Source organism: Halichoerus grypus, chromosome 15 (genome assembly GCF_964656455.1).
Source record: "Halichoerus grypus chromosome 15, mHalGry1.hap1.1, whole genome shotgun sequence".
NCBI lineage: Eukaryota > Metazoa > Chordata > Mammalia > Carnivora > Phocidae > Halichoerus > Halichoerus grypus.
The window spans coordinates 58,841,954-58,857,818 of record NC_135726.1 but is presented as its reverse complement, the minus strand read 5'-3'; the positions used below and the strand labels follow the sequence as shown (position 1 = coordinate 58,857,818).

Sequence of the window (15,865 nt, the reverse complement as noted above, 5' to 3'; positions counted from 1 at the left end):
TAGAGTTCAATAATTCATCAGTTGCGAATTAACACCCAGTGCTCATCACATCACTTGCCCTCCTTAATGCCCATCATCCAATTACCCTGGCCCCCCACCTCCCCTCCAGCAACCCTCAGTTTGTTTCCTACAGTCAAGAGTCTCTCATGGTTTGTCTCCCTCTCTGATGAGTTCCTATTCAGATTTCCCTCCCTTCCCCTACGGTCCTCTGCACTATTCCTTATGTTCCAAATATGAGTGAAACCATACGATAATTGTCTTTCTCTGCTTGACTTATTTCACTTAGCATAATCCCCTCCAGTCCCATCCATGTGGATGTAAAAGTTGGGTATTCATCCTTTGTGATGGCTGAGTAATATTCCATTGTATATATGCACCACATCTTCTTTATCCATTCATCTGTTGAAGGGCATCTCGGCTCCTTCCACAGTTTGGCTATCGTGGACATTGCTGCTGTGAACATTGGGGTGCAGGTGCCCCTTCTTTTCACTACATCTGTGTCTTTAGGGTAAATACCCAGGAGTGCAATTGCTGGGTCACAGGGTAGCTCTATTTTTAACATTGTATATATCTTATATATATGCCCAAAATTATCTTATTTTACATATATAGTACATTACATAAAATATATAACGTATATGATATATAATTATTATAGTAATTACCGTATGATGATATAATACAATGTCATACAGATTATGTGTATTATATGTATCACGTGTTATGTTCATATTTAAGCATTAATATGTATAGTAAGTATGAGTAGAAAAACACCCCACTTCTCCTGGGCACCAGATGTGTGGGGGTTCCCCCGCCTCCAGCAGTTCTGACACCAGCTGGGTGTCCTACAGTTCGACCCAACTGTCTACCTGGAGGTAGCATCAGATCCCACAGGTGGAGGGCACCCCCTGCGCACGGTTTCAGAGGCCATGCACAAGTGCGGACTGTCGCCTGTCCTGAGTGGCCGTGTGTGGGAGGCTCTCAGTCCCCGTCCTTGGGTTTAACCTGTTAGAGGGGCTCACAGAACTCAGACACAGTTTACTCACTAGGTCACTGGTTTATTATAAAAGGATCTAACCGAGGACGCAGACGCACAGCCGGACGAGGAGGTACGGAGAGCGGGCGGACGCGCGGCCCGGCGGGGAGGCGCGCAGGGCGAGGTCTGGGCGGGTCCCGAGTGCGGGAGCTTCTGTCCCTGTGGAGCTGGGGGGAGGGAGCCCTCCCGGTATGTGGATGTGTTCACCAAGGGGAAGCTCTCTGAATGCTGTGCTTTCCGGATTTTGTGGAGGCTTCCTCACCTGGGCAGGGCCAATCATTAACTCCATTTCCAGCCTCTCTCCCCTCGCTAGAGAAGGGGTGGGTGGGGGACTGAAAATCCCAGCTTCTAATCATGGCTTTGGGTCTCCAGGGGCCCACCCAGAGTCACCTCATCAGAAGAAAAGACACAATATCAGCAAGGAAATTCCAAGAGACTCAGGAGCTCCGTGCCAGGAGCAAATGTATACAGAATGTTCCTATTACCTCTCAAGGGGACACAAACCATTCAGTCCACAGCACTGTTTTCCGTGGTGTACATACATCCTCTCAGTTATTCCCCACAACTAATGCACAAGGTGAGGACTGGCATTACCAGGAAACAGGCTCAGAGAGGTTGAGAAACTTGCCCAGAGTCACACAGCAAGGGCAGAGTCTGGATTTGAACCCCGGCAGTCTGGCTTCAGGGCCTCCGTTCCTCCTGGCTCCATTATTCTGCCCCCTCGCCTTCACTTACGGACTGAGGGCTTGTTTCTCATCGATGGTGACAGTAACAGGTGCTCGCTTTGAGTACGGAGTCCTGGGTTCTGTTCTACATTCGTCCAAGTACGAACTCATTCTGATGACTCCAGGAAGTTACATGAAATGATGAAAATGCGATTTGTCTTCCTCTCGGGCGTCTGGTGAAGGCTGCGCGAGGGGTTGGTAACCGTGGGGGCGGCCTGCACGGGGTCAGGGTGCAGGCTCTGCCGGGACGCAGCCCACACAGCACCCCCGGGGCCCTCACGTCCGGGCTGTGCGATCTGCTCGAGCCTCTGCGCCTCCCTGAGCCTCGGCTTCCCCACCTGCGCACCGGATGACGTGGAGAGAACACCTGCGTCTGCGTCACGTCCTGGGCACGTGCCCGGCGCTCGACACACACTAACTAGTGACAGGTGCTCCCGCCGCCCCCTATGATAAGGATCGGTGGTGAACTTCGGATCCCCTCTTCTGGGCCCTTCGGGGGGATCTCACCCGCGTCGCTAAAGGTCCCCCGGCGTCTTCGGGCCTCTGTCAGATGTCCGCTCCTGGGAGGCCTTGCTGACCACCCAGCCTGAACGGGCCTCGTACCTCTGCTGGCTCCGCGGCTTTCCCGCGGCCATGCACGCCCCCGCGGCCTAACTCCGTGTCTCAGGCTTCTCTAGCCCGTGCGCTGCCGCCTGGTGGCCCTAGAATGTCAGCTCCAGCATGCGGGGAGCTCACCCCTGCTCGGGGCTGCACCCCCACCCTCGGCTTCTTCGGGAACTGCGCCCAGGTGCGCGGGACCTGCTGTAGAACGAGTGCTGCCGGGGCCTGTCCCTGTCCCGGGCCTCAGTTTCCCCCCTCCCATCCCACTTTCAGGGACAAGGTGGCAATGAGTGAAATGGGAGCTGCCGCTCCTTGCCTCACCCCTCCGCTCCCTGCCCTGCACTGTTCCAGGAGAGCACAGGGCCGGGCATGGGAACACGGAGCAGGAAGAGGTGGACGGCCTCCCCCCACCAGCAGGGTAAGATGCCAGCAGAGGGTGGACCGGGGACGACGCAGGGGATGCGACAGAAGGAAGCACAGGGGCGTGGAGACAACAGCTGCTGGTACGAGCCCCCAGAAGGGCCAGAGAGGCGACAAGCTTCCCCACGCCCCTCCTGACCACACACACACACAGTCACCACCACGTGAGGCTGCGTCTCTCAGCTCCTGGGGGCGCCCCTGGCCGACCCCCTGCTGCCCCTGCCCGGTGGCTGGGTTAAGGGAGTACAGACGACGACAGAGGGGACTGAGGGCCCTCCTGGTCACCATGGTACTGACGGCATTTCCCAAAGGAAGTGCCACGTGCAGCAAGACCTCACGCTGATTAAAGCCAGGGCGGCCACGCCATTCTAAGCCCCGTCCACCCGCTGTGGCATGACGCCACGGGGCTGCCTTCTCTGTATCCTCCCTCTTCCCCTGGACTCTGGTCTGGATGGAATGACCCCACAGCCATGGCAGGCACACAGCAGCTCGGGCCCTGGGCCACTGCCACGATTTCAGGGATGAGGGAGAGACCCAGATCTAGGCCCATCCGCACACGGAGTTTCTCTGGTCACGGCAATCTGTTGGTGGGTGAGCCCACAGAATGAAGCTTCGGGCCTTTGTGTCACTGCCAAGAGGTCTGCGTCCACCGGGACGTGTCTGAGACAATGTGCTGGAAACCACCAGGAAACCCTGAGGGAAGCCAGCCTGAGGATGAGGCCGGCCCAGGACGGGAAAGCCCGAGAACCAGAGCACCAGAGCTACGCTCCTGATGCCACATCTGGAACAAACCTACCCTGATGCCCACCTGGCTGCCAGACATCCATCCGAAAAGCCATCGCCTTGATTATGCACTCTCGAGCAGCTGCTTTTCCTACTCACAACACAAAGTGCTTACTGATATAAATGATTTCTTAAAATGAATTGTTTACTCCTTGTGGACACCGGTGTTGGAAACACCGGGACATTTGCGACAAGTAGGATCAAATGTTAAAACAGAAAGGGCGGCGTCAGAGGCCCTGAGAAAGGAGACTCTGGGGGAGATCCCTGTGTAAACCAAACGTCAGGTCAGCCTTAGGAAACTCCCTTGGAGCTGCCTTCAAATTTAACTGCAAAAATCACTATAAAAACGGACAGTGTGTGCTCAGATACGCAAACTTACTAAGTAAGTACTTAAACCTGAATATCAGGCCTGCTGGTGTTCGCCTGCCCTCCCCCTCTCCCACAGGCACTGAGGCGGATTTGGGGGACCACTGGTGCCTGTGTCTTTTGCACCTGACGACTATTTAAAATTACACCAGTCTCTCTTAATTAAAAGTTTTATTTTTAAAAAATTTAACAGACTCTGAGAAACTTCGGCATCTGAAGTGCTTACTGTTATTTGCTGATGCTGAAAACCACCTTTTCCACCCACTTACAACTTGCCAGCTTCTCTGGCTCGGTGGCTTGGGGACGGACAGAGGGAGGGCCCCTCTGGCTTCCACCCCAGGAGGGAATTCATGGAGGGTGAGACCTAACATATGGACCAGATCTAGGGTCCAGAAATGTCCCCATGTTCACTTATCAAGCCCACCTCCGTCCCCAGCCCCCTCCTGCATTTTCCTATTGAGTGTCACCGCAGAGACACTAAATAACCTTGTCCCAGCTCTTACAGTTCATTCCCACGGCCTGGAACCCTGATGCCCAGGCTCCTGGAGCTCCTGGGAGTTTCCAGCCACAGTGCCCCTGAGCACGGTCCCAAGTGCGTTAGACATGAGGGACTTGCTCTACTGTGGACGTGCAGGTGCCCCATAGGGAGGGGCCTGTCCACAAGTCCCCATTCGTAAGGCCCGTCTGGGGCGGGACTCCTCTAACCCGTGGTGCTACCCGTGGGCGACCCTGTCAGAACTTCTCGTGCTGCCGGCGGGTGTGAAGGATCCCACCACTCCTGGTGTGGACTCTGAGGCCCCTGAAGGAAGGCCCCAGGACGAGGTGCCCCCCAGGCCGCCCCTAGGTGTGGATCCTCAGATGGCGCGTGAGGTTGGTGTTCCGGCTGAAGGTCTTCCCACACTCGCCGCACTTGTACGGCTTCTCCCCCGTGTGGATTCTCTGGTGGACCGTGAGCGAAGAGTTCTTGATGAAGGCCTTGCCGCACTGGCCGCACTTGTAGGGCTTCTCCCCGGTGTGGATCCGCTGGTGCTCGATGAGGTATGCGCTCTGGCTGAAGGCCTTCCCGCACTCGCCGCAGGCGTACGGCTTCTCCCCGGTGTGGCCCATCTGGTGCACGATGAGGGACGAGCGCCCCGTGAAGTGCTTCTTGCAGATGTAGCACTCGTAGGGCTTCTCCCCGGTGTGGATCCGCTGGTGCTGGGTGAGGGACGAGTTCTTGCTGAAGGCCTTCCCGCACGCGTTACACTCAAAGGGCTTCACGCCGATGTGGAACCGCTGGTGCTGGATGAGGTAGGAGCTCTGGCTGAAGGCCTTGCCACACTCGCCGCAGGCGTACGGCTTCTCGCCCGTGTGGTTCCTCTGGTGCAGAGTGAGGGACGAGCTCTTGTTGAAGGCCTTCCCGCACTCCTTGCACGCGTAGGGCTTCTCGCCCGTGTGCGTCCTCTGGTGCTCGGTCAGGTGCATGTTCTGGCTGAAGGCGCGGCCGCACACGTCGCACGCGTAGGGCTTCTCGCCCGTGTGCGTCCTCTGGTGCACGATGAGGTGCATGTTCTGGCTGAAGGCCTTGCCGCAGTCCCCGCACGCATAGGGCTTCTCCCCCGTGTGGATCCGCTCATGCTGCGCGAGCGACGAGGTCTTGCGGAAGGCCTTCCCGCACACGTCGCACGCGTAGGGCTTCTCGCCCGTGTGCGTCCTCTGGTGCACGATCAGGTTCATGCGCTGGCTGAAGGCCTTGCCGCAGTCCCCGCATCGGTAGGGCTTCTCTCCGGTGTGAACTCTGCGGTGGATGGTGAGGGACGACCGCTCGATGAAGTGCTTCCCACAGACGTCACACTCGAAGGGCTTCTCTCCCGTGTGGATCCGCTGGTGCTTCAGGAGGGATGAGCTCCGGCTGAAGGCCTTACCACAGCCGCTGCACTCGTAGGACTTCTTCTCCGCGTCGAGTCTGGGCGGCTGGCTGAGGTCCGGGGCCCTCAAGAACATCTTCCCATGCGTGACAAACGGCCGGGTCCCCTCTTCCCTCGGGCCTTCCGACCGCGGTGGGACCGGGCCGGAGCTCTGGCGGGTGAGCACCTTGAATTCCCGGCCCGCGGGGGTGAGCTCCTGGGAAGCCTCCGACCGCTCCAGACAGGTCCTTCTGTTTCCCAGCTGCCCCTCCACCCAGTCACCCTGTGTCCACGCTCCTTCAGAGGCCAGACCGCGGGCACCATTTCTCGGGGGTCCCTCCACGACCACCCCAACGGACGGTCTGTCTTCCGCACTGTCCTCCTTTGGACCCGACTCCTTCATTTCAGGTCTAGTCTCCAAGTCTGGGGGGAGGGGAAAGAGAAGACGAAATGCATGGAGTTAACAATGCTGGGAGTAAGGAACCTCCAAAGCCAGGGATGGATGAGGACACGAATATTAGAGACACAGCAGGGCACGGATGGAGATGCAAATGAGAACCTGCTGATCCGAGGGGAAGCAATGAGCTGGTGACAACGGTGGCTGAAGGAAGCAGAAGCGACAGGAGGGGAGCAGAGGGAACAGGAAGTGTCCCTCCGGGAGAGCGGTGAAAAGGACGGCGGCAGACGGGAGCGGGAGCGCCGAGGAGAGCCGTCTGAAGAGAGACCCGACAGGAGGTAAGCCGGCTTGGACGGAGCGGACCAGAGGCTCTTGCAAACCCGAGCAAGGACTTACTGCAACGGGTTCCCTACTTCCAGGGTTCATCCTGAATATCCCCCACCACTTAGGCTTCCCAAAGCACCAATTTTTGTCAGAAATGGTAAGATGACAGCCGACATGTGTGTGGCACGTGCTGGTCGTCCTCCGAGGTCAGCCAAGCTCCGTCCTCCCCTGTCCCGCCCAGTGCCCCTCACTCCCCTCCCCCGCTGCCCAGTCCCGGAGCTGCGGGTGTCCCTTCGAGCTGGTTCCAGGCCCTCCTGCCTCTGCACATCCGTCCCTGCCTGGTAGTCCCAGCCATGCTGCAGCTCCAATCCCCTCCTTCCTACGAGGAACCAGAAGCAGGGGAAAGGCGGCCGCGGTTCCTGCTGCCCCGTTTAAACCCAGACCTAGCCCACAACCCCTGGCATCTGAGACCCCTCCCCTAAGTCACGGTGGGCCATGCCAGGGGAGTCCGGATTTCAGGATCTTCCATATGCTGACGCCTCCCAAATTTGCACCTCTAGCCCAGACCTCCTCTGGGCTCTGCTGACGAATATTCGAAAGCCCACTTGGTGTCCCTCTTGGATACTGCGAGCCTAGTACGTCTCATTCAGAACCTGTGGTTTGGGAACCCTGGCCCCTTCCAAAATCAACAATACAAAGAAAGCCTCATCCAAGAGCCTTAGCAAAGTCAGTCAGACACAGAAGGACCAATACTGTATGACTCCAGGCCTTGTGAGGTCCCTGGAGTCATCACATTCACAGAGACGGAAAGTAGACTGTGGCGCCAGGGGCTGGGCGACAGGGTGGGGAGAGGGCGTCTTAATGGAGACAGAACTTCGGTTTTGCGAGATGAAAAGAGCTCTATGAATGGATGGTGGTGGCTGCACATCAGTGTGAGTGTACTCAACATCACTGAACTGTACACCTAAAAATGGTTAAAATGGTAAATTTTAGGTCTATCTTACCACTTTAAAAAATTAAATTAAAAAAAGACGTAGCAGTCCCCCTTGATTCACCCCTCTTCTCCCGCCATCCAGACGGCTAGCAAGTGCCACTGGACACGCACAACAGCTTGGACTAGATCAAATCTTGCCATCACCCCTGCCAGTGATCCAGTTCGCACCCCGGATTTCCTAGCCGAAATGCAGCAAGAGCCACCACCCTCACGCCTCTACGATGCATTTTCTACCCAGCAGCAAGAGGATCTTCTTAAGAGTCAGACCAAACCCTCCAGTGTCTTCCTGGTGTGCTGAGAATCAAAGCCAGTGCCTTCCCCGGCCTACAGGGTCCTCAGGACAGAGCCAGGCCCCCCTCTCCTAACCTGTCTCCCACCACCCAACCCTGCTCACCTGCTGTCAGCCAGACTTGCCCTGTGGTTCCCTTTTTCTTCCCTGACAAGCTGTCCGTGCCAAGTGCTTCCTGCCTCGGGGCCTTTGCACGAGCCACCGCCCCACCCCACCTCCCCAGCGGTGCTCATCCTCCAGCCCTGAGCTAACATCCTCCACGGGGAGGCCTTCCCTGTCCATCCCACGGTGGAAAGGAACACCCTTCCTGCTACTCTCTTGCCTGTTTCATTGTAGGTGCTCATTATGATCTGTGGCCACTTTCGTCTGTCCCTGGATCTGTTTATTGCCAGCCTCCCTATGGAAAGGGAGCTCCATGAGGCCACGGACCTTGTCGGGGCTCGGCTCCTGCAGTAGTGCCTGGCACACAGAAGCTGTCCGACGAACATTCACTGGGCAACGTGCCTGGCGCGGCGCTAAGCCATCTGCATGGATCATTCCATGCAGCCCTGACAACAACATGCGAGTCAGGTACTCTTAAGGTTGTGCCCATTTTACAGACGAGGGAACTGAGGGTCTGAGAAGCAATCACAAACTCAAGGTCACAGCACATTCGAGCAGAGCTGGGATTCTAGCGGTCTGATCCCAGAGCCATACGCCCCGATGAGTCACTGTTTTGCTGTGAGTTGCGTTCCTATCCCAGAGTAAAGATTTGAGAAATACTGAAGGTAGGGGAATGATTGTGGCTTAGTCACCTTGGGGTATGCGTGATGCTCAGCTGTTAGGGCAGATGATGGCATGGGCTGTGAAGGCTGTGGGGTGGGGACGGGAAGGGGGATGGCGAATCGGGGTGGGGCCAATGGGGACTGAGAGGCGCTGGGATATCAACTGGCCGGGATATCAACTGGCCGTGGCTGCAGAGATCAAAGCGGGCAGAGTCTCAGCTGTGAAAACAGTTGAAAGTCCTTTGGAGCAAATACTAACTTGAGAAGTCAGGAGACCGGAGGCAGAATGCCAGCACACCCTGCAATCTAAGGGGGCAGGGGAAAGGAGGCAGCCTCCCTTTCATGGATTAAAAGCCGTCAGGAGAGATTGTTTGCAGAAAAGCAAACACTCGGGGCGCCTGGGTGGCTCAGTCGTTAAGCGTCTGCCTTTGGCTCAGGTCACGATCCCAGGTCCTGGAATCAAGCCCCACATCGGGCTCCCCGCTCAGCGGGAAGCCTGCTTCTCCCTCCCACTCCCCCTGCTTGTGTTCCCTCTCTCGCTGTGTCTCTCTGTCAAATAAATAAAACAAAATCTTAAAAAAAAAAAAAAAAGAAAAGAAAAGCAAACACTCAGCTCTTAGCCATGAGAAGCTGTGAATACACAGCTCAACGTCAGCCAAATTAAACCAACCGGCCACACGGCGTTTCACCAACAAGACTGGCAAACAGCGGAGCATGGAGGACGTGCGGCTGGTGCAGGGCGGGGATGTGGGCATCCGTCCTGCAGTCGAGGGAAATGCTAACAGGATGATGTCTGCAGAGGTCACTTTGGCAAAAAGCTACTCACGTGCAAAATGCTATTCATTCCTTTTGGTCTAAATAGGGATGTTTTTGTGGTACTAGATTTCTTGTCTTTTATAGTTTCTTTTCTCATATTCTGTATTTCTACGATTGTTTCTGATCACCAAGTAATTCACACTTGTAATTAAACATCAAACATCAAAAAATAACAAAATGGAAGTCTCCTGCAATCTCACCTGTGTTAACCGTTTGGTGTGTATTTTTAGAACTTTCTCCCCAGTGTACACCTTTTTTAAAAAGTGCATACAACACACTTGTACGCACACATACATATGAATGCACACCTTTTTTCCCCTCAAATGGGGCTTCTGGCCCAGACAGAGTAACAGGGATAAGATTTCCCTTCAGCCTACAGCCTAAAGCAAAGGGAAAGGGTACGGGGGAAGACAAAATATATAAAACAAAAGGTGTAAGACATTGGACATCTGACAATAAAGGGCAATGTTACCTGAGAGGCGGGATCAGAGAGGCAGGCCCTAGGACCACCCAGCTTACTCATGGGAAAGGCTGCAGGCTTCGGTGGGGCCTTGGGGAGTGGGGAGGGAGGACGAGGCAACGCCCAGCAGATCCCCTGAGCAGAGAGAGCGCTCTGGAGATCTGCGAGGTCCTTCCCCCAGCATCAGATTCCTGGTCAGAACTGCAGACATGGAAACCACCCAAGCTTGGGAAAAAACACCCAGAAGGATTTGAAAATGTACCCAGAGCCGATCGAGGCTGGGAACAGTGCCTTCTCACACCAGCCAGCCACGAAACCCATACCACGTAATTCACAGGCACTGGGTAGGACACTCCAGGGGGTCACGAGGACAGCAAGCTAACTGAGCCCAGGTCATAAAGGCAGAAACTGAGAGCAGATCAAATGATACAGTGCTGGGGTCAAAACAGACACAGATGGAGGAGACAGAACACAGCCCAGAATGAGACCCACACATACATACATGGACAACTGATTTTTGACGGACACGCAAAGGAAATTTTTCCAGTGGAAAAGTGCAGTCTTTTCAACAAACGGTGGTAGAACAACTGGATATTTGTTTGATGAAAAAAAAAGAGCTTCAACTAACACTTTGCGTCATTATAAAAATTAACTCTAAAGGGATCACAGAACAAAACACATAACCTAAAATTATACGACTTATAGAAGAAAAGCTTTGTGGCCTTGAGATAAGCAGAGATTTCTTAGATATGACATCAAAAGCATGATCCCAGAGGAAAATGATTGATAAATCGGACTACATCCAATTAAAACCTCCGGCTCTTCAGCAATTAGTGCCGGGGCACTTGGATACCCACACGCAAGAGTGACATTAGACCCCTTTCCTACACAATTCATGAAAATTAACTCAAAATGGACCAAAGACCTAAATGAAGAGCCAAAATTACAAAAGTCTTCGAAGAAAACACAGGAGTGAATCTTAGTGGCCTTGGGTCAGGCAACAGTTTCTCAGACAGGACACCAAAAGCACACACAACAACAGTGCACACCCCCGAGAATGGCTAAAATGACAAAGACTGCGCATGCAAAGCTTTGACAATCACATGGAGCACCTGGAGCTCGCGGGCTCTGCTGGCGGAATGGAAAATGGTACCACTGCTTTGGAAAAAAGTCTGGCAGTTTCCTGAAAGGTTAAGATACGCCTACCATGTGATTCAACCATTCTACTCCCCGGTGTTTGCTCAAAGAAAGGAAAGCATAGGTCCACAGTGAACGCTGTACACACGTGTTCATAGCAGCTTTATTGGTGGCAGCTCAGAACTGGAGACAACCCAAATGTCCATCAACAAGTGAATGGATAAGCAAACCATGGTCTATCCATGAAGTAGAATATTACTCAGCAATAAAAGAAGTGAACTACTGATAGATACAACATGGGTGAACCTCAAAATAATTATGCCGAGTGAAAGAAATCAGACCAAAAAAAAAAAAAAAAAGAGTACATGCTGTATGAGTGTGTATATGTAAAATTCCAGAATATGCAAATTAAACCACAGTGCCGTAAAGCACTTACACATAGAGTGGTTGCCCGGGGAAGGGAGGGTGGGTGCAGGAAGCACACGGAGATACTACAAAGGGGTAATGGATATGTTCATTATCTGGATCATGGTGGTGGCTTCCCCCTGGGTGGATACAGATGTCAAAATGCATCAGATTGTCCGTTTTAAATACGTGCAGTTAACGGTCAATTATACTTCCATGAAAGCTGTAAGAGAAATGGGACATATTCTCGGTCTGGAAGTTAGTGGTTTTGACCTAACACCGTATCAAGGGATATCTTTCCATGTCAGCGTCTACAAAGAGTGCTCATCTTTGAAGACCTACATGGTTTCCATCATACTGATACGATTTGATGTGTTTAGTCAGTCTTGTATGGGTGGGCATTTAGGTTATTTCTCCTTTTCTTCCTGTGTAAAAGTTTGCACACTCACGGGAATATATCTAAAGGACAGATCCCTAAAAATAGAACCGTTCAAAATTTGGCTGATAACGCTCAAACTGTCCTCCAAAATTGCTGTCCCAATTTTATATTCCTAAAATGGGGAAGTCTTTTTCCCTACACCCTCACAATACAGGCTATTATCATTCCTTACAGGCCAAAACTGTATTTCTTTGACTTGATATGTATTTCTTTGACTATTGGTAAGGTTTAAAAATCTTTTATAAACTGTGATTTTGTGTACTTCTACATTTATGAACTGCCAGCTCATATGTTTGGTCTACCTTTCTATCATTGTTTCTTGTTTCATTCTTGTTTATTCCTAGGAGCTCTTTATATAATTATAATCCTTTGACTATTACACATGTGGTGAATATTATTCCCCCATTTCATTACCTATCAACTTTATTTTTATCTTTAAACTTTCTACATAGTCAAATCTGTCCATCCTTTTTCTTATTTCTTTGTAGTCCTCAAGTGACAGGCCGATGGTGAGTAATTCATTGAAGCTGCCCCCTTACCCAGAGAGACCAGGTTCCTGTAGTTCTCCAGCATCACATCTCTGTACAGGTCCTTCTGGGCAGGCTCCAACTGCTGCCACTCCTCCTGGGTGAAGTCCACTGTCACATCCCTGAACGTCACTGATTCCTGTAAGAGGAAACCCACAACCACTCACCGCAGGGCCCTGCTCACAGAGGTCTCGAGAAAAGGCCAGAAAAGCCAAGAGGATTTAGGGGAGGCAGACGGGATGTCTCTGGAGTGATTTCAAGAAGGTGCGGAGTTCTGAAGGGACCAACCCCTCAGTGTTCTTGGTGCCTACTTATAGTGGGATGGTCCTCTGACAGAGAAATAAAACAAATATAAGACTGTTTAGAGCAGAAAGTCACACACTTTGGAAACAGAGAAGGAATCAAAGGTATAATGACCATAACCCTGTGAATGGACATGTGCATTAGTCGCCCGGTAAAGGCAGGATCCTAGATGGAATCCAGCAGTTCCACACACTGTCCTGAGCCCCTGTGGAGCCGCAGGCACTGAGCTAGGTGCTGGGAAATGACACAGAAGGTTCAAGTACTAGCTCCTCATGGACGAGGTACATGAACACATACATGACTGACCAGCAATCTGGTCAATACCACCGTGAAGGTACGAACAAAATCCTCCAGGCGCCCTGAGCAATGGCAGCTTTAGGGGGTGTCTAGGAAGACTTCAGAAAGGTGACACCGAATGTAGTCTGAGGGGACAATGAATGGTTGGGTCTGTGGGGGGGAGGCTGGATCAAGACCTGAGGCTTAAGCGGCAGATTAGGCCATGGGGAACGGTGGAGAGTTCCTGGGGTGGAAGCCTCGGTGCCTTCCCAACAGGTGCTGTAAACCCTGTGGATAAAATGAATATTCTGTAGGGCGCCTGGGTGGCTCAGTTGGTTAAGCGACTGCCTTCGGCTCAGGTCATGATCCTGGAGTCCCGGGATCGAGTCCCGCATCGGGCTCCCTGCTGAACGGGGAGCCTGCTTCTCCCTCTGACCCTGCCCCCTCTCATGCTCTCTCTATCTCATTCTCTCTCTCAAATAAATAAATAAAATCTTTAAAAAAAAAAAAAATGAATATTCTGTAGCACGGTAGGTAATGATGATGGTGATGACGTCAACCACCACGGTGACAACACCTATCACTTATTGTGCAGTTGCTGTGGGCTGGGTCCTATTCAAAGCGCTTGCTGTACGTTGAATTATGCCCACCCCCAAGTCCTATGTGGAGTCCAAAACTCCAGCACCTCACAGTGGATGTTATTTGGAAACAGGGACATTGCAGATGTAATGAGTGAAGATGAAATCATACTGGGGTCGGGTGGGCCCTTAATCCTACATGACCGGTGTCCTCATAAAAAAGAGATATTTAGACACAGACATGCACACAGGGAGAATGCCATGTGAAGACTGGCGTTATGCTGCCACAAGCCCAGAACTACCAGAAGCTCGAAAGAAGACCTGGAACGGCTCCCTCTCTTAGGCCTTCCGAGGAAGCATGGCCCTGCCGACACCTTGACCTTGGGGACGTCGTCCCCCAGAACTGTGAGAAGATAGATTTACACTGTGACCCCCGGTCTGTGGTACTTTGTTATGGCAGCCTTAGCAAACCAACACATCCATCCTGCTCACTACGATATCCCCAGTGCTTTGTACAATGCCTGGCTTCTAGTAGGCGCTCAACAAATAGCTCTTGAATGAATAACTGGATCAATGAATAAGGAGGGCCTGAGAATTAAGTTAATCCATGTTTGCTGCTCAGAGCAGTACATACATACGGCAGGTGCTCAATAACCATCAGATACTGTTACTGCCACCCACAGGGCCTTGGCTCCCTCCAGTGTGCTGAGCACCACCCCCACCCCGGACCCTGAACCACGGCTCATCCTCCCTGGGAGGAGACCTCATCTCTTGGCCAGTTCTTTCATTGTCCCCAGTGCCGCCCAGCGCCCCGGGCTCACACTGGCCTCCCTGTCTCAGGGGCCACCATCGCTCAATGCAGATGCAGCGTGCAGCGGTGGCTAAGGGTTTGGACTTGGGAGTCTGGTAGCCTGCAATGAAATCCTGGCTCTGTCTCTCCTAGGCTGTGTTTCCTTGGGCTCCTGTCTCAACCTTTCTGAGCCTCATTTGTTCAGGGGGCTTCATAACAACAATGGCCCCCTCCGTGGTTGTCAGGGGTGTTGAGTGAGGTAATGCATGTATGCTTCCAGCACGGTGTCCCGTAGAGCTGGAGTAAGCTCTTGATGAATGCCAACTTTTGCTAATCATCATTTGATTAATTTTGATGTTTCATATATATCTTATATACTTTTTATTATTAATAAGTTATTATTATATATTATTATTTGATTCTTTGACCTAATACAACCTTTGACCAGTCCTGCTAATAATTCCTTCTTTTAAAAAAAACCCACTTTATTGAGGTATAGTTGCCATACAAAAAGCTGTGAATATTAATTAATACAATTTGGTAAGTTTGGAAAGTATACACCCATGTAATCACCACCACAATCTTAAACTTATCCATCACTTCCACAAGTTTCCTCCTGCCCCCATTTAAAATTTATTTTAATTTTTTATGTAGTAATTCTTTCAGAAAGTCTTGCCTAAGCATGTTCCATCTCAACTCACTCAATAAATAAACTATTTACTGAGCATGTACCATACACCAAGCCTGGCTGGGGCTGCACAAAAATACACCCAAACCACAAGGGATGGTCTTGGAAGTCTCGGAGCCTATGCCTTACCGCAAAGGATGCTGGGAGGGCAGACAGCAGGGGGTCGAGGAGACCTCCCCTAGAACTGAAGCTCAACACCAAAGGCACCCAAGCTCTGAGTCCTCCTAAATAATGTAGGTACAAGAACAAATCGAGACAACCACCACAGATAAGTTAAAAATGAAGACATTATGGTGCAGCTGCTTTGGAAAAGAGGCCGACAGTTCCTTCAATGGTTAAACACAGCAACCCCACTCCTGGGTACGTACCCAAGAGAAATGAGGACATGGGTTCAAACAAAAAAACTTGTAATGTTCACTGCAGCATTACTAACAATAACCAGAAAGTGGAAACAACCCAAATGTCCATCAGCTGATGAATGAGTGAACAAACATGCTCTCTCCATGCCGTGGAATATTACTCAGCCCTGAAAGGGAAGGAAGCATTCGCACGTGCTACCACACGAAGGAACCTCAAAAGCATCATGCTGAGAGGCAGATACAAAGGATCACACAGTGTGTGATTTCATTTACATGAAACGTCCCAAATATGAAAATTCGCAGAGGAAGAGAGTAGATTAGTGGTTGCCAGGGCCAGGGGACCAATGGGGGAAATGGGAACAAGTGTTAATGGGCACACATTTCCTGTTTGCCTTATGAAAATGTTCTAGAACTGACTGCGGTCACCACCGCACAGCTCTGTGATTAGACCATAAACCAATGAACTGTATATGGTGTGGTAGGCAGAGTGCGTCCCAATAAAG

At 51.9% G+C, this 15,865-nt stretch overlaps 1 protein-coding gene across 11 annotated transcripts in view; it reads right to left on the bottom strand.

Annotated features, from left to right (window-relative positions):
* Window positions 1–4,082: 4,082 nt before the first annotated feature.
* ZNF71 (zinc finger protein 71) overlaps window positions 4,083–15,865 on the bottom strand; it is a 26,264-nt gene continuing 14,481 nt past the window's right edge. For 8 of the 11 annotated variants that reach the window (XM_036077285.2, XM_078062427.1, XM_036077284.2 and 5 more), the window contains exons 3-4: window positions 12,381–12,507; window positions 4,083–6,239 (exon numbers count right to left, since the gene is read on the bottom strand). In XM_036077285.2, coding sequence (XP_035933178.2) covers window positions 4,771–6,239; window positions 12,381–12,507 — 1,596 coding nt within the window. In that variant the 3' untranslated portion in view covers window positions 4,083–4,770. Of the gene's footprint in view, window positions 6,240–12,380; window positions 12,508–13,144; window positions 13,416–15,865 lie in introns of those variants that run through there. The other 3 variants (XM_036077288.2, XM_036077289.2, XM_036077287.2) reach the window with 2 other exon arrangements.